General features: G+C 37.7%; 1 protein-coding gene across 3 annotated transcripts in view; it reads right to left on the reverse strand.

Moving 5' to 3' along the window:
• Positions 1-23,673, reverse strand: part of plxna1a (plexin A1a) — a 409,386-nt gene that overhangs the window by 162,851 nt on the left and 222,862 nt on the right. For 2 of the 3 annotated variants that reach the window (XM_055223304.1, XM_033969420.2), the window contains exons 5-9: positions 18,942-19,042; positions 15,166-15,289; positions 13,609-13,762; positions 11,645-11,744; positions 91-205 (exon numbers count right to left, since the gene is read on the reverse strand). In XM_055223304.1, the coding sequence (XP_055079279.1) occupies positions 91-205; positions 11,645-11,744; positions 13,609-13,762; positions 15,166-15,289; positions 18,942-19,042 (594 nt within the window). Of the gene's footprint in view, positions 1-90; positions 206-11,409; positions 11,558-11,644; positions 11,745-13,608; positions 13,763-15,165; positions 15,290-18,941; positions 19,043-23,673 lie in introns of those variants that run through there. The other variant, XM_055223306.1, reaches the window with a different exon arrangement.

Genomic DNA, 23,673 nt, shown 5'->3' on the forward strand with positions numbered 1-23,673 from the left:
TGACATTTTGTACCTAGCAATGTATTGGGAATTATGTGTGAATAGGGTTTATATAATCACACTTTATATGATCGCAAAGTGGTGGCCTACCTCAGAAGTGTTGACGCGCCCCTCTTGGAAGGAGCAGTCGCTGGCGTCCTGGGTGCACATGTGCCGGTACTTGCACCAGTGACAGGGGAAGTTTCCATTGACACAGGACAGGCATCTGCAGCAAAACAAATATGGACACAAGAATGAATTCAACAGCAAAAGCAGATCTGTTAAAAGTGCAGTATGTGCGTTTTCTGGTGGAGCGGTTCATCACCTGCTTGTCTCAAATATTATTGTATAAACTTATATTTCTTGTTTCATGTTTATTGCCAAAAAACTATTGGTTTAGTGGATTCACATGTTTGTCTCTATGTAGCTTATAAAGTTTTAAACCATTTTATTGTTATTATTACTCAATTTCTTGTACAACATGGCTTCTTGCTGTGAGCTGACTCCCCTGTCCATAGATCTGACCTGAACATGGCAGGGTAATTTCACCTGCATGCCTCTACAGAGATAGATAACATTAATGCCATACTGTGGAATATTCCAAAACATTTATGCGAATGCAAACAGGCCGTGAACCCCCTGAAAGTTCACCTTCAATAAAAAGGTTAATTTTAGTATTGTAAAGAAAAGCTGAATGTACAGTTGAAACCAGAAGTTTACATACACGGGTTTTAGGTCAATTAGGATTTCTATTTGCTAAAAGCTAGAATAATGAGAATTTTTTCAGACATTGTTTTTAATTTAGACAACAATTTTGGTAATTGAGCTAAAACACAAAAAGTTTAGTCTGATTTCATGTCAGACAGTACAAAAAAAAGTGTGTCTTTTATATAGTGTATGTAAACATCTGGTTTTGATTGTAAATCTAAAATCAATTACATAAAATACATTTACACAATTGTTGAGCAGCTCTTGTCATAAGTGAGTCGTAATGACACACTAATCAGTTCATTTCAAAGTGAGTCAGCCCTCCTCCCACAGAGTGACTCCAGCCCACTGCCACTACAGTACACAGCACTCACACATAATCCCCACGGGACACTGGGACACTCCATACAAGGAAGGGAGTTTTTTGTGCTAATCAGTGCCCCACAGACTTTCTATACTGTGTTAAGCCCATAAAAATGACAGAGGTATATATACTTCAAAGGGATGTAAAATCCTGAGAGAGCAGCACATGCCAATTGGACTGGCTAAGAACGTGTGCAATGACAAACTTTCTGCTTTGGACAATACACTAAGGGTGCGTTCTAAGTCTTTCAAATACATGCACCAAATAGAGACTAAACATGGAAACTAAACCTGGAGTAGAACAGGACCAGTATGTAGCCAGTGGATATATTTTCTTCACTGCACATCAAACATCTTACCTCTATCTGATTTCTGCACTTGTTAGATTATCAGTTGTGATGTGAGTAATATGATTGTTCACACCTGTGCATTTGTAAAGAAAAAAATAATATAAATAAATAAATACATTAATAATAATAATAATAATAATAATAATAATAATAATAATAATAATAATAATAATAATAATAATAATAATAATTACAACAAACTAACATGGCAGAAACGACTATTAAAAACTCTGTCACACACCTACCCATCAGGACATGGCCGCCTTCTGCAACACTCATCATCATTATCATTATTATTATTAGTAGTAGTAGTAATAGTAGTAGTAGTAGTAGTAGTAGTAGTAAAAATCCAATGTAAAAGATTGAAAGTGCCATCTATAATAATAACACACTGACAAAGCATGAAGAAGGACTTACATCATAAAGAACAAAGTGTATTTGGAATTATTCAGATTTAGTATCTTAACTAATACTCTAACTCTAGTTATTTACGTAGTTACCAAGCCTAAATCATTCTTAACAGACTATATGCTCATTATGAAAAAAGTAGTGTAATTACTATGTGTGTAGTGTTATCAATAACTACACAAACCAATTATCTCATTCATAAGTTACTTTTAATTATATCTAGTTGCATATAAATTATGAGCTCCACGTCTAGTTTTCCAGAGCTGGACCACTTGAACTTGAATAGTTTTCCTTAACAACTCCTCCAAACTTTGTAAAATCTCTAAGCCACTGCTATATAAACTCCTCCTTAAATTGTGTGTTAATCCCTGCATTCCCATATCCAGTTTGTCCTTGGGTTATTCCGGTTTGAGGGTTAACTCTTCAGCAGCCTGTTCCAATAATGTTTTGCCCCATAGTGATCTACTGGAGTGTTTCTAATCAATGCCAGTGGATTTCCGCGGGGAGCCGGTGGACTTAGGGTTATGCTAACAGTCCCATGTTTGTTAGTAAAGCTACCCAGCCAGTTCCTTTCTCACTATTAACCCTGGGGTGTATCGATTCCAAGTAGCAGCGGCAGCGGTGTGTAGCCCCTTTGGGTCCTTGCAATACACAATAGCATGTAGGACTGGCCTAACAGTAGCCGTCATGGTTGGTGTTGACGTGCTAGCTTGGTCCTGGGGGTTACCTGACTTGTTTGACAGTGGAGATGTCAATGCACAGTGCAGGGTAAGTGACTGCTGCAATATGGTCAATAAAATCCCCTGCTATTTAACCAAGCCTAGAAGCACAAGAGGGGTCGTGAGGCTTTTCATCTTCCCCTAGCTTTTGTTTTGGAACACGGACGATCGATGGAACAAAGTTATGCATGGGCAGGCTACAAAGGGGAGCTACTGTGTTTGGTAAATGAGAGCTTTGGGTCAGTATGTGAAGTTGTGGGTAGATGGACAATTAAATGTGTTCAATCAGAGGAAGGAACAGAGCAGAATGTATGATCAGCCAAATTGGAGGAATGTATTTCAAAGTGTGTGCTTGACCAACGTACACCGCCAAAGCTTATAAATAGCTATTTTACTAAATATTTTCCAGTGCAAAGAACTAACTGTAGAATCTATTGTCATTCATGTCTACCAAAAATTGGGTATTTTTAAGTTGGTGAATTTATCAGATTGTACTTGTGTTTCCTCATCAACTTCAACATCATAGATGGACGTCCTACTCAACGCTCTGTGAAGGGATTTCATAGGTTTTTAAACATTTAAATAGTCTCTAGTAAAAAGAAGCAGAAGATGCATACGATTTATTCAGGGTTTTGGGGCACTTTTCCACCTTCAAGGCACTGTAGGTCCATTCACACACATTCATACACCACTGTACGCAGACACTGAGGGCAAAGTGGGTTAAGTGTCTTCCCTAAGGACACAACAACAGCAATCATCTGTGGGAGCTGGAATCACAACACCAACCAGTGGATAAGTGGATCTGACCGCTCAACCAATGATCCAATGATGTCTACTTCGAGAACAGGGTGATGCTTTAGTCTGCATTATTAAATCACTTCACAATCAGTTCAAAACAGTTTTCACAAAAGCCTCTGGTGCCCCACTGCTGCATCTGGTATTCCCAGTGGTCTCACATTAAAGTACTAACCAGGCGTGATCTTGCTTAACTTCCGAGATCTGCCGGTATCGGGCATTCTCGAGGTGGTATGGCAGCATCTTCTAACCAACTTACTAACTTTCCCACCCACTCTTAATGACACAACACTTTCAAAACAGTTCTCGTACCCATCTGCTATAGTACATTTCCTATAGCACTGCAGTTAGGACTCAAGAATGTAAAAGAAAAAAAGTACTTTTCATAATTCCAATCCTACTTCTGTATCTGGACTCTGATTGCGGTTCTCCTGGAGGCCGCCGGGAGCACCTGCACACTCATTCCTGGTAAATGTGTTTGTAGCCTTTGGTGTTTTAGTACTGCTATTAACACTGGACCCAAGTTTGCTATTCGGGATGCTCTGTCTAAGGAGATATAAAGGGAGCATGGTCCTTTCTATTAATAGCCACCTTTCTGTTCCATCCAATAAAGCTGCGAGCAATAACACCGATATGCATACATCATTAAGTTATACCGTGCCCCAGCCTAGCACGTTTCCTCTTTAGGGGGCTAGCTATATTGTCTAGGAGAGAATTCAAAGTGCAGTCTGTAAATATGAACCCTTGCTTTCATAAAGTTAATTAGGAAAAGCCAGGTTTCATAAAAATATACAGCGAGTTATCAGATTGTCTTTAATTAAAGCTTTTTTTTGCATTCTGTTTCAGGCATATTGTGTTAAAAGGTTAAAGTTACCAAAATCTGTGCTATTTCTGCCGGTACAGGCCTATTGAGTTTCATTGGTTGGATTCCATTGGGGTAAATGGCTATAAATGTGACCACTATTGAATTAAATGCATTTGCTGGTCAACTGTTACAACCAGTCAAGTGGAAAATTGCCCAATAAAACAGTCCATCTCTGGTTCCTACTGTATCCGGGTAATTGAAATAACATGGCTCTATTGGACCAACAGAAAGCGTATGTTTTTGTCGAATTCAATATGTTGGGTTGTTTGGTTTTACAAGGGCTTATTTTGCGTTCTGAACATTTTGCCAAAATATTCAATGCAAGAAAAGAAATGTGCCCGTTACCCCACGTTACTAATGTGTTAAAGTGCATACATGATTTTTAAAGGTGCCATATGTAACTTTGAGTTGCCTGAAGTGTTCTACAGTATGGCATGAAACATATCCATCGTGCATTTATTCATTTAGAGGTGTGTTTAAGGCAAAATGAATAAATAAATAAATAAATACTTTGGAAAATCAAGCATTCATAATGTGAGCCAGCTCGCCTCTCCGCATATCTGACTTGTGGCTTGGCTTGATGGTGTCACCTGTCACCTTGTCTCCATGTAGATAGATCTGTTTAATGCCACGCTGTACAGAGAACATTCCAAGCAAAGCATTAACCTTTCTGATTTCCATGGAGATGAGTAGGTTGTGTACTCTCTACCACAAAAGTTACATAATGCACCTTTAGGGACTGAACAGAAATAAGACATCTATTCACTTTTTCAATTGGTTATCGTACAATTCTGTTTTGTATTTATGTATATTTGCAAAATAAATACATCTTCTGGCCCCTTTGAGGATAATGAAAGCAACCATTATGGATGCCAATTTAAATTAACACTGACCACAATAATTTTAGATATTCAAGAGTTGTACAGTTTATGTTGCAACAATGTGCCTAAACTACAAATTCAAATTACGTAGAAAGGCTTTGCTATGCTCAGAAAATATGAACTATTAGGAAAAAAAATATATACAAAAACATCCTCCTTAGCCACTCAAGTTGTCAGTTTTATTATTAGCCCGCCACACAAGACTTCACACATCTTCTCCAACAACATTACAACCATCCTGGGGGTCAGAATGTCATTGGTTAACTTGTAGCCCACTTCACCTTGTTGAAACTTTAGTAGGCGGTAACCATGGACCTGGAATGAGCGTAGCGAGTGGAGAGTCCTCCTTGACAGTGCGTGTGGGTAGCTACGTCCCTGGAGTGCTTCTTTTCAGCTGTTTGATTGGAGCCCTTTCATATTGTAATGGTCATTGTGCTTGTGTGGTAGGGGGGCGCTAACCTCTAGGCTGCCAGGGTTCAATTATAATCTATTCTCCATCAACCCTCCTCCTCCTCCTCCTGCAATTAAACTTTCCGCCGCGCTTTTTAATGCTAATTCCGAATATGGTGGCGGTGTATGTAAATAGCTGGCGGGGTATTTGCGGTGCCAAGTCTGCGCCGTCTGTCTGCTGTGTGATCTGTGGAATAAAAGTGCACCTGTTACTGTAGAGAGTTTAGCCGTCGGATGCTAGCTTGGAGGTGGTTCTGTCAGTTCAGTGGTGGAGTGTGCGTCCTTGTGAGATAGCATGAGAGCTGGGAAAAAAGTGCAAATAGTTGTGGGGAGGTTATGGGTTGAAATGCTATGCTATTATTAAAAACATATACATTCTCTTTTGTTCTGAGACTATAAATAATCCATTGGGGAAACAGTACCTCAGTTGGTAGTGTTTGTCCACTAGACAGGCAGACAGAAGTGAGGTTACCGACCACATGAGTACATAGGCACGGTGGGTGGCACGTCTTGTCCAAGAAAACAATAACTAGTCTGAGCTGGGATCAAACTCCTGACCTTGAGGTATGGAGTTTAAAAACACAGTGGAGAACTTCCTGTTTTATTTACCACATGACATTACAAGGTGGAACAGGTGGAGTGTTTTCCATTTGAGAGAAGAACTCAGCCTAAATATGTTGGGTTTGTGTGTTAAACAGGTATGTTTTTGATGAGGAAACAACATTATAACATAGATCAGAGAATAGCACAATATAGGACCTGTAAAAAGACCCAAGCATTGACGATTAAAAATGACTGAATCTTGATTAATTTGATTAATTAACTAAAAGATTCTGTATTTGGGTTATTAATAAAACTGGAACACAGGCTAAATCGTTGCAGTTTCCCTCCTGTGCGAGCCTATAGCTTGTTGAGCTTTAGACTTGTGTGCTAATATGAGTTGAGCAGTGCAAAAGGCTATAGCTCCCCCCAGTGAGGTCAGACACAGGGAGGCAGAAGGGGACGACAAAGGAGAGTGCTATGTACTTTGTAATACGGAGCTTTATGTTGCTGCGGCGCTAGTAATAACTGCGCTTTAGTTTTACTGCCCTGAGGAGTCCAGAGAGAGAGAGAGGTGAGCACGGACAATATCACAGTCTTAAAACAGCAGTGAGGAGAAGAGACAGAGCTGGCCTGACACCGAGGCCAAAACACTGCCTGGTTTAAGTACTCATGTAGTAAATGTAGTGATAACAAGGTTTAAGGATGTCTATGTGCTAGCGTGCATGTTAACTTAAGGTTGTAAATTATGCATACTCCTGTTTTTTAAAACTACACATGTTTCTACAATATACACAACACCAGTAGAGGGTGCAAGACGTCCAACTGGTGTACTGATATTGAAAAAAAAGGAAGTAAACCAGTAGAGGGTGAGTATTTAAAGAAATAATGAGCGAGATGGCCTATATATTTGTGCTATGTTCATACAGCGATATAATTGGATACAGTAATTCTTCTAAATAAAACAGTTCTTTGGTCTTTAATAATTTACTTATTTTTAAATTGTGTATAATTTGTACCCTTTATTTTTGAATGTTGAAAAGTACAACATTCAGTTAAATTATTTAAAAAGAAATCTCCATGAGACAAGTATGCAGGTCACAGCACCAGACGATGTTACAGGACAGACCTGTGGACAGGCGAGCCCACTCACTTTTTGCAAAATCAACTTTTTAGAGCTTTTAATCATGTTACAGTTGTTTCCCTCACTATTTACTCACTCCAAGTCTTATTTGGAGTAATATGTGCAAGTTTGAGCAATCTTTAATTGCTTATTTCCAAGACGCCATTTTGCCAATCAACTCCCGTTTTCATCACCATATGCCCACTGCTCTGTACTTAACTTCATTATCCAATTTTATTTTCTTAATCGATCATATGTGTAGGATTCAGCAGGGTTGCACTGCATCATTTTGGTACAAATTAGTACTACTTGCTAGTGCGATCCACAAATATCCATAAGAGTGGCCAAAAGCTACGTGATGTCAGCTCCCACTGGGCACCACAATTTTCTAATGCACAGGTCAGTAAACTTGTTTCTTTTATCTCATCGTTTTAGATGAATATTGTGATTTAAAATATGCAAATTTTAACATGGTCCATGGGTGTCATAGATTATAACTATATAGCAGACATAAGCACAATAGCAGTTCTTTAAGAATATGTTTTTCTGGATCTAACACCTTCTATTCTCCACAGATTTTATTGTTTTGCCTGAAATGTTCCACATAATGGCACCGAACATCTATCTCCATGGAGACAAGCAGCTGACACCATCAAACCAAGTATTTTTCAAGCAATATAAATGCCTGTATTTGAACAAAAGCAGAAGGAATGAATTGTTAGTAAAGCACTATAGCATTACTAAGCTGGTGGCAAACCCTCCACCAGAAAAGTTTCACAATGAGCCTTTAACTATAAATAAAACTAATAGTGATTTGACATCTTTCAAACAGCACAAAGGCACCGAGACTCAAAGCCGATGCTAGACCTCTAATCTAACACACCCTTTGAGTTTTGTAAAGGGAGAAACACGGGGACCAAATGAATCCAGGCCATTGAAGAGTGCCTGCGGGCCAGAGGAGTGGGCCAGGTGAGCTCTCTCTGCTAAGGACCATCACCAGAGCACCGGGCTACGGCTACTGCAGCTAATTAAGCGCCTATTACTATGCAGATCTATGCGCGGCCAAGAGCACTGCAGAGGCAATAAATGGCCTGATGAACGAGGCAGGCCGGGGTGAGGGAGGGGGTGAGGGAGGGAAGGAGGGTGAGGAGGTAGGGAGCTATGGAGGAGGAGAGAAGGGGACATGGAAAGATGAAAGGGAACAAGAGAAGAACAAGTGCACTCCAGTCCGCCTTTGTTGGAGCTCGTGTAATGTTAGTGACACGGGCATAAAAGGACACCACTCATCAGCCAAAGAGGAGATTTGATTATTTTTCGTCTAATTTAGTTTTAAGAAGCTGACCTGAAATAAGGTTTTGCTTTGGTGATATTATAAAACAGTGCATTGAATTGAGTGTATATTTGTGTTGAAAAGTGATTATATTTGAGGTTGTGCCAGCTGACTTAAAGGTAGATTGCGTTTTCTTCTGAATATCATTTAAAGGACTGCGATGCAACAAATAACAGCATTAGCCAGTAATTTGTCATAAAAGTGACTTATTCAACCCTCTACAGCTCGAATCTTGTCGTATTACAACTAAAATAACAAAAATGTCCTCATTATTGTGATGAAGTTGCACACATGATAAATACTGAGCCCAAAAATATAGTGTTTCAGCTTTCATATAGTGAACAATAAGTTGAGACATAAAATACCCCCTCAAAAACACACATAATTGAATAAATGCAAGCTAGACATGTTTAATGCCATACAGTGCAACATTCCTGACAAAGCAATAATTTCTCTATGGAGACAAGCCCGTAGTGAACCCCACACTACATTCCCTACATGGTGCACCTTCGGGACACCATTCGCTTGTCTCCGTGGAGATGTTATCGCTTTGCTTTAAACGTTCCACAGCATGGTTTTAAACATATTTATCTTGGATTTAATAATTTACAGGTGCTTTTATTGAAAAAAAAGAAGGGCAAAAAAGAAAACCATGCGAGCTTAATATGAGCAGGCTTGCCACTCCACAGATGTGACCTGTAACTTGGGTTGGTTGCATCACCTGCTTGTTCCAATGAAGATAGAAGATAATTTTCATACCTTTTCATACCCTACTTTTCAACAGTAAAAAAACACAAATAGTCTTATCTATATCTTTTGATTGACCAAACAACTTAATGTTACTACAACATATTAATATTTGACAATACGTATATTTCATTCATAACAAGTCAAGCTGCATTTGACTTTCCATTTACCACAGGGACCAATCTGCAGCAAACAGAGAGTAAACCAGAACAAGCCCATGACTAAATCAGAAGAAAATTAAATGCCTCTTTTTTTATAACTATTACTCTTAAAAATTAGATCACCTTTGGCATCCTTGCTCCTCCCACCCCCCTTCCTACATAATATTCTACACCACAATATAACACTTAGCCCGTAGCAGCAGTTATGGTCAGATAAACAGTAGTGAAGAGTGTGCCAGGTGGACAGAGGGGAACAGTGGGTCCTACGCAGCACCAGCCAACACTCATTTAGCCCAGCGCATGTATTTATTTTCACTTAACCTTTATTTAATTAGGGCCACATTCTTCATTCATTATCAGCCTTGTCTCTACATGATCCATTCTGTTTACTGCATCACTCAGGTGGTTCACACAGGACAACATCATCCTGGCGTTTTGGAGCTGTGCCATTTGTACGTGCTCATTTGAATGTTCAGTGAATATCAAATAGTATTTTGATTAACTGTGTTTTAGTCACTGGACGGACACGATTGCCTCTGAGTCGAGTTCGGGTTGGAAGGGCATCTGAATATTTCTAAAGTTACTAAAACATGTTCCACTAAGGTTAACCTGACCTCATAAATTGGATAAATTAGTGAATATTTAAACTAAGTAACTTCTCTAGTGGAGTGTCTGCCAACTGCTTGTCTCCATGGATATGCTTTTGCTTTGACTGGAATATTCCACAGTATGTAATTAAACTTAACCATCTTCAAGGAAAAAAAAGACGCAAGTTACAGGTCTAATCAGTGGAGAGGTGACCCCACTCATGGTAAGAACAAGAGTGGGTATTATGCAAGAGTATTATGCAAATTGGTTGGTGCTTTCTGCCATGTTATAACACTGTTCCAAAACATGCTTGAAGAGGTTTTAGACGTCAACCACGCACGTCTGAGTATTTTAGTGATCGCTCCCAGGTCCTATTCGAACCCTCCTTACTGTTAGCGGTAAGAAGCTATGCTCAGCCCACAAGTGATAGCGCTCTGAAGGGGGGAGTGACTCAGCGTAGAGAGCAAAGGGAGGGAAGACTCAGCGAATCAAAAAACTGAAACATTTAAAATATCTTAATACATTGTTTTCAATGAATACGGCATTTTCAAGACAATAAAAGATAACATGGTGATCTAAATATGTTATGTGTTAAAAGATAATACCCCTATAGGCCTGTCGCGATACATTTTGAAACTTGATATATCGCTACAGATAAATACTGTGATAAACGATAATACTGACACAATTTTATGCCACTGATACAATGACATCAAACCAGGATAATCCGCGTACACAATTTTTAAATAGCTTTCCAGTTTTCATGTATTGAATGATTAGTTGATATAGTAATTATCATGACAGGCCTAACCCCATAGAAGTAAAATCCCCTGCCTTTGAGGAAAAAAACACAAAAAACACATATACATACATAAGTTAGATATGTTTAATGCCATATTGGGTCATATTGTGCAACACCCATGGAGACAAGCTGATAGTGGACCCCACATTAGACACACCACATAGTCTATCTTTAAAAAAAATAAAGTGGAGTATGGTGTGTTACGTGATCGGGATGTATCAACTCATTTACATTTTAGAATTCTGACTAAAATAACCTTTAACAACATCACTCACCTGCTGACAGATTGGCAGATAAACATTTCTCTCATCTAATACAACATTTACCATCTTAAATACGTCTTAAACCTACTAATAACCTCCCCGTTTCTCGTATATGCAAACAGACCTGGCATTGACAACCCCTGCGGTCTTGGATCAGAACAGTGGATTCATATTAGCGTTAGTTAGATCACGGATAATTCATTTCTGCAGGAACAAGATGGATGCGTTTGAGTCTCCAAGGCTTGGCCGCTCTTCCACGTCCCGCACGCTTGGAGATCGATTTAGTATTACACTCACCAGTAGGCCCCTCATTGCTCCCGATTTAATTAACTAATTGATTTGTAAAAACCTTAAATACATTGAATAATGAATTAGCAGAGGTCACGTGAATGTTCCCTCCATTTTCCATTATGTGCGGGCCAATATTTTAGCACTATAGCTGCAGGGTAGTGGTAAGTCTGTGGTATTGATTGGCTCTTTCTACACTGTGTGGTGGAATATCATGAGGCAGCGTTTAACATAAGCATCTAACAGAAATACATTAATATCGCTGGTGTTAATTGTGGACTTACGATTGGTGCACGCTGCAGTTGTAGAAGACGAAGTCAACACTGGCGAACTTCTTCCCAGTTTCTTTGGACTTCAGGTAGAGCTTGATGATGCGCTGGTCACCTGGGATAAAACGATATGAATGAATTTGTGTAGCCAGTACATTAGAATAAGTACAAAGTTTTAAAAATACTTAATGTCAACGAGGATCACAAAAAAGCAAATACATGATCAGTTCAAATTAAAGGCTTACATTTTAAGTTAATGGATTAAACTTTGAAGAAAATAGCCATTGCTTTCAGGTTATTGCGCCTTAGTGTTTAGGCTAAAATATAATATGACAATAAGAATGTAAACTGATCTATGCTATAATGTTGTTTCCTCATCAAAAACATATCTGGAGTTGTATTTTGTTGCATTCACACATGTTTAACACACAAAATCTGCATATTTAGACTGAGTTCTTCTTTCAAACAGAAAAGGTAGCTACCACTACATGACATCACAAGGTGGGACAGAGCATTTTGAGCTTTGGAGATGTAGACAGTAACAATAAAGGATTACTCAAACATGTGTGAATTAAACAAAACACAACTCAGGCAATGGCTTTGTCAACATGAATAAAAGTTCAGAAGAGTCAGTTTTGCGTAATATAGGATCTTTAACAATCACAATAGCCACAACAAGCCTATGTGCTCAAATTATATACATCTGTATGTTTGTAGAGTATACTTTTTGTGATTAATTACACAGGTCTTATGTGAAGGATAGGAGGAGGTGTAAATATGTTAACAAATCCCAGTTGATATATTGTATAGTAAAAGCAGAACTTACAATTGAAGTTTACGTGAAACATTTCCCAATCAGAGGGATTCAGAAGAGAAGCAGATGTGTAACTGTTAGCAGCCTAATTTAAACCCCATCACTCAGAGCAGCTGACATTTTGCTTGTGTATTGTATTGCCTTTAGAATCAATAACAAAAATCTATGTGCCTGTTTCTGCATCACTGATCTGTGCTTGTAGACTGAGACATTTACACAGGCCGCAGAATGAGACACATCAAGCATAAATAAATATCTTTTTCAAACAAAACTGATGATCCACAAAAGTGTAGTTAAAAATACATAAATCAAAAATAAACTTTGGATTTGAATCGTCCGCACTGCAGTATTAGGTTACACTTTTCTGGAGGAGGATATGTAACTTGCTTGTGTCGGGGAGATGATATTGCTTCTGTGCCTATAGGCCTATGACATTATTATGATTATTATGCATTCACTTAATTAAAGGTGTTTTATTGCATACAAATGCTTAAAAAACAAAAAACTTTGCCTGGCAAATCCAGAATGATATCTCTCTGTATTTTTTATACAGATTGATATGGGTCTCCTCGCCCTCCTGCAATCAGAATTGTTTTTTTCAGTGATGCATGTGAAACGCAGGACCTCATTGGTCACCAATCATTTACAAATAAAATCACATTTATCTATTGCCTTTCCCTGAATCGCTAATCCACCTGTCAATGACGCCCATTTGAAAACGGGGAGATTCACCGGTGACCAGGCTCACATCTTCATGAAGTATTGAAGAAGTGTGTATTCTGGATCCCAGGAAATTAAAAAAAATGCATTCTGTCTGTGACCTTAGCTCACCTCTCCACAGGTCTGACCAAAAAATTGGCATGGTGGCGTCACCTGCTTGTCTCCATGGAGATAAATACATTTAGTATAATACAGTGGATCATTCTAGGAAAAGCAAATGCATCTCCATCGAGACAAGCAGGCGGTGTACCCTCCTGCTGAAAAGTTACATAATGCATCTTTAATTAAGGGTTAAGGTTAGGAGTTAGGGGTAGTTTCCAAGCCTGAATCATTCATGTTTTGTTCATTAAAGATTAACTCTTTGTGCATGCTATTAAAAAGAATAGTCATTATATATTATTGAGAGGGGTTTGAATAGTGTTGGTTGTAGTTCTGTTATTAGTACCTTGATCTCGTGTGATGGGAGCCACATATTTGGTAGCTGGGGACAGGCAGAAGACACGACCTCCATAGATGCGTCCCTCTGTCTCCACATAGTCCTCAAAAGAGCAGTTCACCCCTGCAGACAGACTAGGCACGTTCTGGGTTTGGAGGATCAGCTGCACCACAAGACAAGAAATAGGTAAACATCTAAAAGAATGACAATATTACATGATTAAAAAAACAACATACAGATAAATACATAATAATCATTTTGAAAAAACTGTACTCTGGTGCAGTTACTCTTTCATTTGGGAGTATTCAAAATACAGTTACTTTTCTAAAATCAAAAGGAATACATGGAAGTATTTGATATGTGTTTTTTTCTTTCTCTTATTAGTTATCAATAACTGCGTGCAACAAACATAAACATAAATCAGTGGACAAACCAACTGAGCTACTGTCCCAATATAAGCCAGCAACCTAATTTTAAAGTATTCTGTAATATCTAGTATTCACAATACAGTACTCTGATTAGGCCGTGTAACGAAATACGTTACAAAATATCTTTAAAGAGCATATTCAGTATTCTGTAACTAATATTTTTAAAGTATTCTTCTCAACACTCATGCTATTCATTTTGGTAAATGTGAATCATTGCAATGTAGGAGGCAGAAATTGTCTTGGTGATGGTAGGAGGAAGAGGCTGTAGGGAAGAAAAACAATGTTGTTTGTCCCTACACCTTTTTGATAGTAAAGGTAAGTCTATAATTTAGTGCAGGGTTTGCTATAATGCCCACATGTTCAGATAAAATTACTGTTTAAGATGTGTTGATAAGACTTTTAGGGCTTTCCACAGAAATATTAAAATATTGGAAAAAAAAAATCTTTTAAAACAATTCTTTTCAATTTTTTTCCATCTTTCAAATGCCCTTGGGTAATCTCTATAGACTGTATAAAGAAGTAGACTAAGGGAATGTGACATGACCCATAGTGTTCAGCTCCAGTCAAATGAAGCTCATCGAGGCGAGCTGTTATAGAGGTGAATTTGAAGCTGAGTTCCATATTTGGAATTCTGACCGCGAGTATCATAGCAACTAAAGAGCCAATCCATAGGGAGGTTGTTGAAGGTAACGCTCTTCCCGCCCACACCACTGGTTTATTAGAGAGAGCGAGCACTGTCAATCAAATGTGTGGCTAGTGCTCGCAGGAACGACCTCGGGAAAAGAAAATGCCTGATTTGCCTGTTATTAATGTCCATATTTTGATACCAGGATCATGTAGAGCAGGTTAATATGAACATTCTAAAACCAAAATGACGAGCCTGACTGCAGCAGTTACGGGGAAAGGAGCAACATTTGGAACGTGGCAGCTAGCATGTTAGCTAGGTCCATTTATATATACCGTCTCTGCCAATAACGTTAATGTGTGTTTTAAGTTGGACCTGGTTTTATCTCATTACGTTTAGTCTTTGGACACAAGTTTAGATCTGGTGAGACCCCGAAAGCTGATTATGATCTGAAGAAGTAAAGGCACACAGCTAAAATCATTGTCGATAGTTAACATATTTCAAGCACCGTACCTGTACTTCAGACATGGTGACAGAGACGTTGTGTGGTTGTACAGACAGGCGCACACACTGTTCTGCTCGAGTGGTGAATCTCTGGGGTTCTTCGGCTCTCTCGCAGCGGTCCTTTCTCGAGCATCTTTAAAACAGACACAAAGAGAAAGGTCAGGCATTCATCGGAAAACCTTTAAGATTCCCTATTCATGGAAGCTAACTTCACTGTGCTCTTAAACCATTTCAAGCTTTATAGTCTGAACGTGGACTCGGACAACCTCACTTTCAGCCAGGTTGGAGATTTCATGGAGTTCTGAAATGGATAGGTAGATATTTGCCACAGTATTTACCACAGTTTTATATCAGTCAATAAGCATTTTGTGTGGAATAATTGTTTTAAAAGAAAAGATAGGAAGTTAGGAAGTCATTTAAAGGTCCTATATTACGCAAAATTGACTACTGTGAGCTCTGAGCCATGTTATAATGCTCTTACCTCATCAAAAACATACCTGGAGTTGTGTTTTGTCACACATGTTTAAGTAACCCTTAATTATTTGTCTGTCTACATCTTCAAAGCTCAAAATGCTCTGTTCTACCTTGTGATGTCATGTAGTGGCAGTTTTCAAGTTCACAGCTACGTTTTACCTTTAGTTCAATAGAGATTGGCAATTCTAGGGCTGAAATGATCCAAATGATTCTAGTGAAGGTTTGTGGATTTTAAAAACACAGTGGAGCACTTCCTGTATTACGACATGACATCACAAGGTGGAAAAGAGTGTTTTTTGTTTGAACTCAGGCCTATCATTCACACATGTTTAACACACAAATATATGGATATTGAGGCTGTCATGATAATTACTATACTGACTTATCATTCGATATATAATTTTTGGGGGCTCAAAATTTATCGTGTGTACTTTTTTCCCCACTACTGGGACATTTTTGGTAATTTTTTAGCAGTATGAGAATATTTAAGTCATAAACGTTTGAATAAATAACTAATAAATTCTATGACTCATTACAGATGCAAAGTAAGTACTAAAGTGTTTCATTCTGCAGTTTATTTACCGCAGCTCATGATTTCTTAACAACAGAACAGTTTGTGTGGTTTAAATCTGCTCTTGGGTTATTGTGTCAGTGGCAAAATTTGTTATCCTGACAGGCCTAGTGAATGAAACAAAACACAAGATATGTTTTTGATGAGGAACCAACATTATAACTTGTATCAGAAAATAGCATAATATGGACCCTTGAAACAAACAAAATTCCTATTGTTATATTTTTATTTGTCAAATAATTTAATGAAATAAATTAGACACACTTTGACCCTTGCTCACAGTTGCTATGTGTCTCAGTTATGCCTTTTGATAATGTCATATCTGCTGCCCAGGTCCAACCAGGAAGTTCTATACTTTAAACCAGCATTAAAAAAACAAAACAAAAAAACAAATAGGAAAACATGTCAATAAAGTCTATGTTCTAGTGAGCACTTTCACAATTTCCAAAATGCCTTCTTCCTGTGTTCTCTCTCATAACCATTTAAATATTTAATCCATAAAACGTTACAAAGCCAACATCTTATTATTGTTGTGTGGAAAATAGTTGGTTTGGCCACATGTTTTATCACTGCAGTACTGAATATATGAAACTGTACAGCAATTTGGTTTATGGCCAATTTCTTTAAAAGCAGGGTTTAAGAGAGTGCATTTTTGCCCTTGTTAGCAGATTTTCTTTTATGAGTACAAGTATTTGAGTCTGGCAAAGTCTAGCATAGACCCCGAACAGCTGCTCTCATTAACATGCATGTATCTTTAATTAGCCTAATGCCTTTAAAATAAAGATGTTGACAACCCAACACATAGTTTCAAGTAGGAAAAGCAGGAGAAGACATTGAACCTTAACACTTACAAGATATTTTTAGTTTTGAGACTAGAATACTGAAGTCAGGGGTGATTCTAGGCTTCCAAGTTTAGGGGTGTTTAGCACTTAGGGGCCATACCATGTGCAACAACACGCAACACACTCTCTCTTATCCCTCTCTCTCTCCATTTCTTTATATGAATCTATCTTTTTAGATCAGTGGTTCGAAAATGACCGTAGGTGTTTGAATCAATTCCCCCTTTGTAGACCTATTGTTTAGTCCTCCTCAGTCCTTCCTATAGGTACTATAAAATGTCCCACATGTGCTACTGCATTAAACTATATTCTAAACTAAAAATAAACTCTCAATTTTTTCTCTCTCTCTCTCTCCTTCTCTGTCACTCTTCTATGGTTGTTTTTCTTCCTGTGGCTGAACTTGCTTGAATGAACATGTGTGAATCAATTTGAGTTATTGTCATCTGCCAGGGGTTTTCATTATGTCAGTGTCTTACCTGGATCCTCACTTTTCCCTTAATCACTAGGTTTGGATGTCGTGTCATTTGCTTTGCTTTTTATGCTGTCAATCATAGTGATAGGTAGTTGATGGTGGAACATTTGACATTCTTAGCAAAGTGACTTACATCACCTGATCTGTCTCTGAATCCCATTTTTCTCCTTGTAGTCTGTCAGCAGTCATACTTTTGTGCCAAACGCCAGATTTCATCATTTAACAGGGTAATAAGCTATTTTAAAAAGTATGTATTTTGTCAATAGGAGCAGATCCAAACACTGTTTACAAAAGCTAGCATTTCCTCTGTCTGTGCGCGACATGATTCTGACCAATCAGACGGAGAGGCGGGTCTTAGAGCTGAGATACACAGCACTATTGGCTGACAGTGTGCAGTCCACAGACGGGGAGAGCAGTGTCTGCAGAGAGAGAGCCACAGAGTGATCTTAAATCAACTCGTTTAAATGTTTAAGCTGCTGATACAGCTGCAAAACATGGGGCATTTCAATGAAGATCCTGAAATTTGACATTCTCTTAATTTTAGGGGTGCTGAATTTTATTTTATTTTTTAAATGTCTTGGACTTGAAGTAATTTTTTACACTTTAAAAAGCTAATTTGTTATTAACTGTACAGATAAGAGAAAAAAACAACAAATAAAACCGAAATAAGACTTAAATAATAATACAAGATTGGACGAAAGAAATTCTATATATGATTATATATAAATGCTGCAATTCAAAGATAAAAGATAAGATTTTACACTGTTAAGTAGCACTGGGCTGTCTGTACACAAACGACATATGGTTTCCCAAAGGATGGACGATATGCCAGGTGCCAATAAAGCAATGCTGCAAAAGTCACATAAATTAATATGACAATAACAGCCAATTATTCTTATTTTAATGTTTTGTCTGGTAAACATTTGACTTGATAAATGTATAAGCAATAGTGTTTTTCAAAGTTGATTTTGATACTAAGGAAAAGGATTGATATTTGATACCAATTTTAATACCTAAATAATAGGACTTAACACGCTCATGGGATTTTTTCACCATTGATTATCTATTTTCGATACTAGTTTTGGTATCGATTAGTATATAATTTTTGACCCTAATAAGCAATCACCCATAACATGCTGTATTTTATCACTAAGTTCATGCAACAATGGGGAAATAAAACGTTAATGAAATCTCCAGTCAAAGGGTGACATATGCCCATTTTTAATCCTATTTTCTGGTCAAATCTTAATCTCAATTGAATATTCATAATTCACCCTGAAATCTCTCTTTTGATTTTAATTTCTTCCCGACTTAAAAGGACAAACCCAATGATGTTACGCAGTTTGACTCATGCCCTCAGCTTAGTGTGCCCTTACTTTCCTTCTACATGGGTTTAATACAGTGAGTGGTAACAGCGGTTGACACTTACACATTATGGAGCACACACCAACCGCAGTGAGGGTCTCCTGATCCCAGACACTCTCCACAGGAAGTGTACTGCTCACAGCTCTCCACTGGCACCCGTGTCACCTGCAAGAAATATGCAAATTAGCTGTCAGGATTCAAATCTGATGGCGGTTCATAGATCTTATGTCAAAATGCTAATATGCTTACAATCTAAGCACAAATCGACCGTCGGATTTTAAACAAGACGTAATGGGCTTGTGTCAGCTACATAGTTGTAATCTATGACACCCGTGGATTATGTTATAATTTGCATATTTTAAATCGGAACATTCATAGTAAAAAAAAAACAAGTTTGCTCACTGCGGTGCCCAATGGGAGCTGACGTCAGCGTAAACATCATCACACCAAAGAGCCGTGCAGCTGTTAGCCGTTCCTATGGATAGCGGTAGATCACACTAGCGAGTACTAATTACTTTGGGGTTTTTTTGTTCTTTTTTTATTTGTACTAAAAAGATGCAACTAGGTCTGTCACGATTACAAATTTTACAAAGTGTGATATATTGTGATAATATTTAAACTAAGTATGCCACTGACACAATAGCCCAAGAGCAGATTTATATCACGAAACATATTCTAAATGTACTATATTTTTAAAAAGCATGAGCTGCAATAAAAAGTAGGAGAATTAAACACTTTAGTACATAGTTTACATCTGTAATGAGTCAAAGAAGTTATTCATTTTACCTTTTATGGCTTAAATCTTATCATAACATCAAAGAATAACAAGAAATTTCCCAGAAGTGCAAAGAAAATGTGCATACGATAAATACTGACCCCCAAAAATTATTGTTCCAGCTTCCATATCCTGAACAATAAGTTTATATTATATTAGTATAGCCTATATGCAACGCAGGTAAATGTGTAACACTAATTAAGAAAATAAAATTGAAGAAAGAAGTAAGTACAGAGCAGTGGAAGTATGCCAATGGCAATGAAAACAGGGATTGATCGGCAATATGGTATCTTAAAAATAAGTGATTAAAGATTGCTCAAACATGCATCAGTCCAAATACAACTTTGAGAGGGTAAATGAGAAGGGGAAACAACTATAACATGGTTAAAAGCTGTGAAAAATCGATTTTGCATAATAGGTCTGCTTTAACTGGTTCACAAATTGATTCACAAATTTTATGCCGAAATATGTAAACAAACGCGCTGACAAAGTATGAGCACAAATCCACTGTCAAATGGTGTGCCACACAAACCACTGGACAAATTGGTTCACAAATCTACTGTCAAAATTGGTATGTAAATCCACAGTCAAAATATGTGCATATATCCAATGTAAAAGCTGGTTTACAAAAATACTGTGAGAATCTGAACCCAAGTCTTGGTACACAAAATTGGTACACAAATACACAGTTATAAGAGGCATACAACTCTACTATTAAAATACGCAATGTAAACAAACGTCCTGACCAAATATACAAATATTGATATGTAACCAGGTACAGGATAGAATAAGGTCATTACTGCATAGACCCTTAAACTAGCAACCGGATGGATTAGAAATTTGTATAAGATGGACGAGTGACTAGGTTCTGAAGGAGGGTCATAAGGCAAAAGCTAGAGCCAAAAAAAATAATTACTGGAGCCACAGGTAAAGCTTAGGTTAATTGTATTGGACAGAATTGTAAAACAAAACAAAAATATACCTCAGTGTCCCTATCCGAGTTCAGATTGTGTAAAGTCCTGTCAGCACAGTAGTCAGTTATTATTTAGTCAATCAATAAATCAATAAATAAATATCAATAAATATTTTCAGTGTAGCTTATAATCATGACATAAAAAAACATATCCCATAAAAGCATATTCAAACATCAAAAGTTTACAACATTTAAACACATTAAGTATTTATAAACCATAAACTATAGTAAACTACTTTTACAGTACAACACCTTTAAAAATGTACTAAAAAGCACTGTAATAAACCATTACTCTTAATCATGGAAAATAACATTCACATTTCTGTGCAATATAATACATTTATATTTGTAATATAACCAAAAATGCCCATATCCGTGTTTTTTACAGTGCAATATTAGCAGAGGCAGAGGACAGCGGTGACGTCACATACTCAAATCACAGCACTGCACTTGCATTAACTACAACAATAAAATAATAGCTGTTTATATTCTTGAAATAGCTTAGTTTCAGTAGTGCATTTAATTATTTTCATGGCTTATTTTACCATATAATAGTGCTAAATTGTCCATAAGCACACACTCTAGACATGCCCCTGCCATAGCACATAACAGCTTATAGGGAAACCCTGTGCTTTTTTTCTCCATGGCTAAAAGAGGTAGCTTAGCTTTAGCTGCTAAGTTAGCCGATAACTAGCATACACCTCAGCTCCTACAGAGTCACTCACCGAGACACTTTAATGGTTTATTTCATTGAGAGTCCAATTCCTTCAGCCCAGATCCCCTACAGCTCTAAACAGTGAATTTATCTTTAGCTTGTACCTGAACATTAGCATGTTAGCTCCAAAGTTGGTTGGCGCTTGTTTCCACTCACCAAGTTGATTCAAATACACAGTGGCTGCAGAGGTGGGTCAGGTCCGGTCCTCTGATCTCTTGGTTTATTGTCAATGTTGATGTATTCAGTTTTAATCATTTGGTTATAGCTCAGGTTGAAGTTGTGTGAGTGCTCTACCTCTGTCTGAAGTGCACACGGGGTGGGCTTGTCCCGGTCTTGGGCCAATCAGGAATCAACATTTCTATTTCGACCCATTAAAAGTGTGGGGTTACTCAACAGAAATGATTGATATCTCAGCAAATAAAGCTTCACATCTGGGTCCTAAAACACACTGGGTTACAAATATATTTACTGTCGAATTATTTACAATAAAAACACTGTAAAGTCATTTGGTAATTGGTTGGTGTTTGGCCACTGATTCTAAGGTTGGTGGTTCAAATCCTGCTCCCGACATAGAAAAAATAAATAAATAAAAAAATTATGGTAGAGCGAATACTGTTGTTGTGTCCTTGGGTAAAACATTGAACCCACCTCGCCCTCAGTATTTGCGTACATTGGTTCATGAATGTGTGTGTGAATGGCTGAGTGGTTAATTGATGTAAAGCGCTTTGAGTACCTTGAAGGTGGAAAAGCGCTATATAAAAATCACACATATTTCACAGAATGTCAAACTATGCACACGAAATTGGTACTGAACTCCACTGTCACAATAAGGAGCTACCGTCGTCTGTAAAAATTGGTTCACAAATCTGTTAATTTACATGCAAAAACCTAAATCTATACATACACACACAAATAATCTGTATTCGAATCATGCTGCCAGAGATACCAAATCTTCTATAAATATGTACACAACATATTTACACTAATATACTGTCATAATTGGTAAACAAATACTACTTTCAAAATTGGTACATAAATATACTCAAAATCTTTGTATAAATCAGCTTTCAAGATCTGTGCCTCCATCACCATCAAACACTCCTCCACACAGTTCTTAGAGTGGACAGAGTGCAGTACACAGCTGATTAAACCCAGTGTGACTATCGGAGGCGCACAGCTCTGGAGGTATTGCATTGGAGTGCTTCAGGGCATGGAGTTCAGCCTCTGACACATGTAAACAAATATACAGCCCAGATTACACTCCTCTGCCCACACCGGCCCGTAGTAAGGAGGCTGTTGGGTCTACAGTTATCAGGTGGATCACAAAAACGAGATTAAAAATGTAAACATAACTGCAGCAAACGTTAAAAAAGAGTGGACGTGAGTGGCGTGTTATTAAAAAGCATTTAGGTCTCCTTTTATTTGAACACTGAATAAGAACTTCAGCCTTTATTATTGCACAACAAGAAACTCGTAAACGTTTATCATTTCAAAATAAGACTAATGAGATGATTCAAAACAACAGGATCTCCCACATTGAGTCGTGACAAGACTTTTAATTTGGAATTTAACTTTAAAATCACACAGAGATTAATACAAATATATAAAATACAGTCCATTTTAATATGTGAAACACTGGGTATCATGAGTAGTAGTGGTGATGGTGGAAAAGCACTATGTAGTAGTCATAGTAGTCGTAGTAGTAGTTGTTGTAGTAGTATATATAATAGCTTTGTAATAGTAGTTGCAGTACACCGTCTTCTTGAGTTATATTATTTGCAGAAACAGGTTTTTGTATTTGTAGTTATCAAGGTTTATATATTTGTAGTTTTGTAGTAGTAAATGCAGGATGATCTTATTATACTTCTAATTGTTATTGGCAGTAACATTCCTTGTACTTGTATCCAAAAATGTCAAACTTTATTCCAATACTATGAAAATATGTTCAAATATGATACAGATTTTGGTACGGCAATGATAATTAAAAACACACTTTTTATTTACAGAAATTAATAATTTTCAACACAAAATAATTGCTTTAATATTACCGTCAGGGGCTATACCTTGAGAATAATTTTTGATTTATTTTTTAATCTCAGAAGCTAAGCGGGGTTGGGCCTGGTTAGTGCTTAGATGGGAAAACACTGGGAATACGAGGTGTCACAGTGGGGCACCAGTGACTCGAGTAGATGCTGTTATTGTGTCTTTAAGCAAGACACTTCACCCACAATGCTTGGTACTAATGCGGTACGAGGGCCTGATGCCGCAGATTGGCAGCCTCGTTTCTGTCAGTCTACCTCAGGGCAGCTACGGTGACAGTAGAAACCAGCACA

The sequence above is a fragment of the Periophthalmus magnuspinnatus genome, chromosome 7 (assembly GCF_009829125.3).
Source record: "Periophthalmus magnuspinnatus isolate fPerMag1 chromosome 7, fPerMag1.2.pri, whole genome shotgun sequence".
Taxonomy (NCBI): domain Eukaryota; kingdom Metazoa; phylum Chordata; class Actinopteri; order Gobiiformes; family Gobiidae; genus Periophthalmus; species Periophthalmus magnuspinnatus.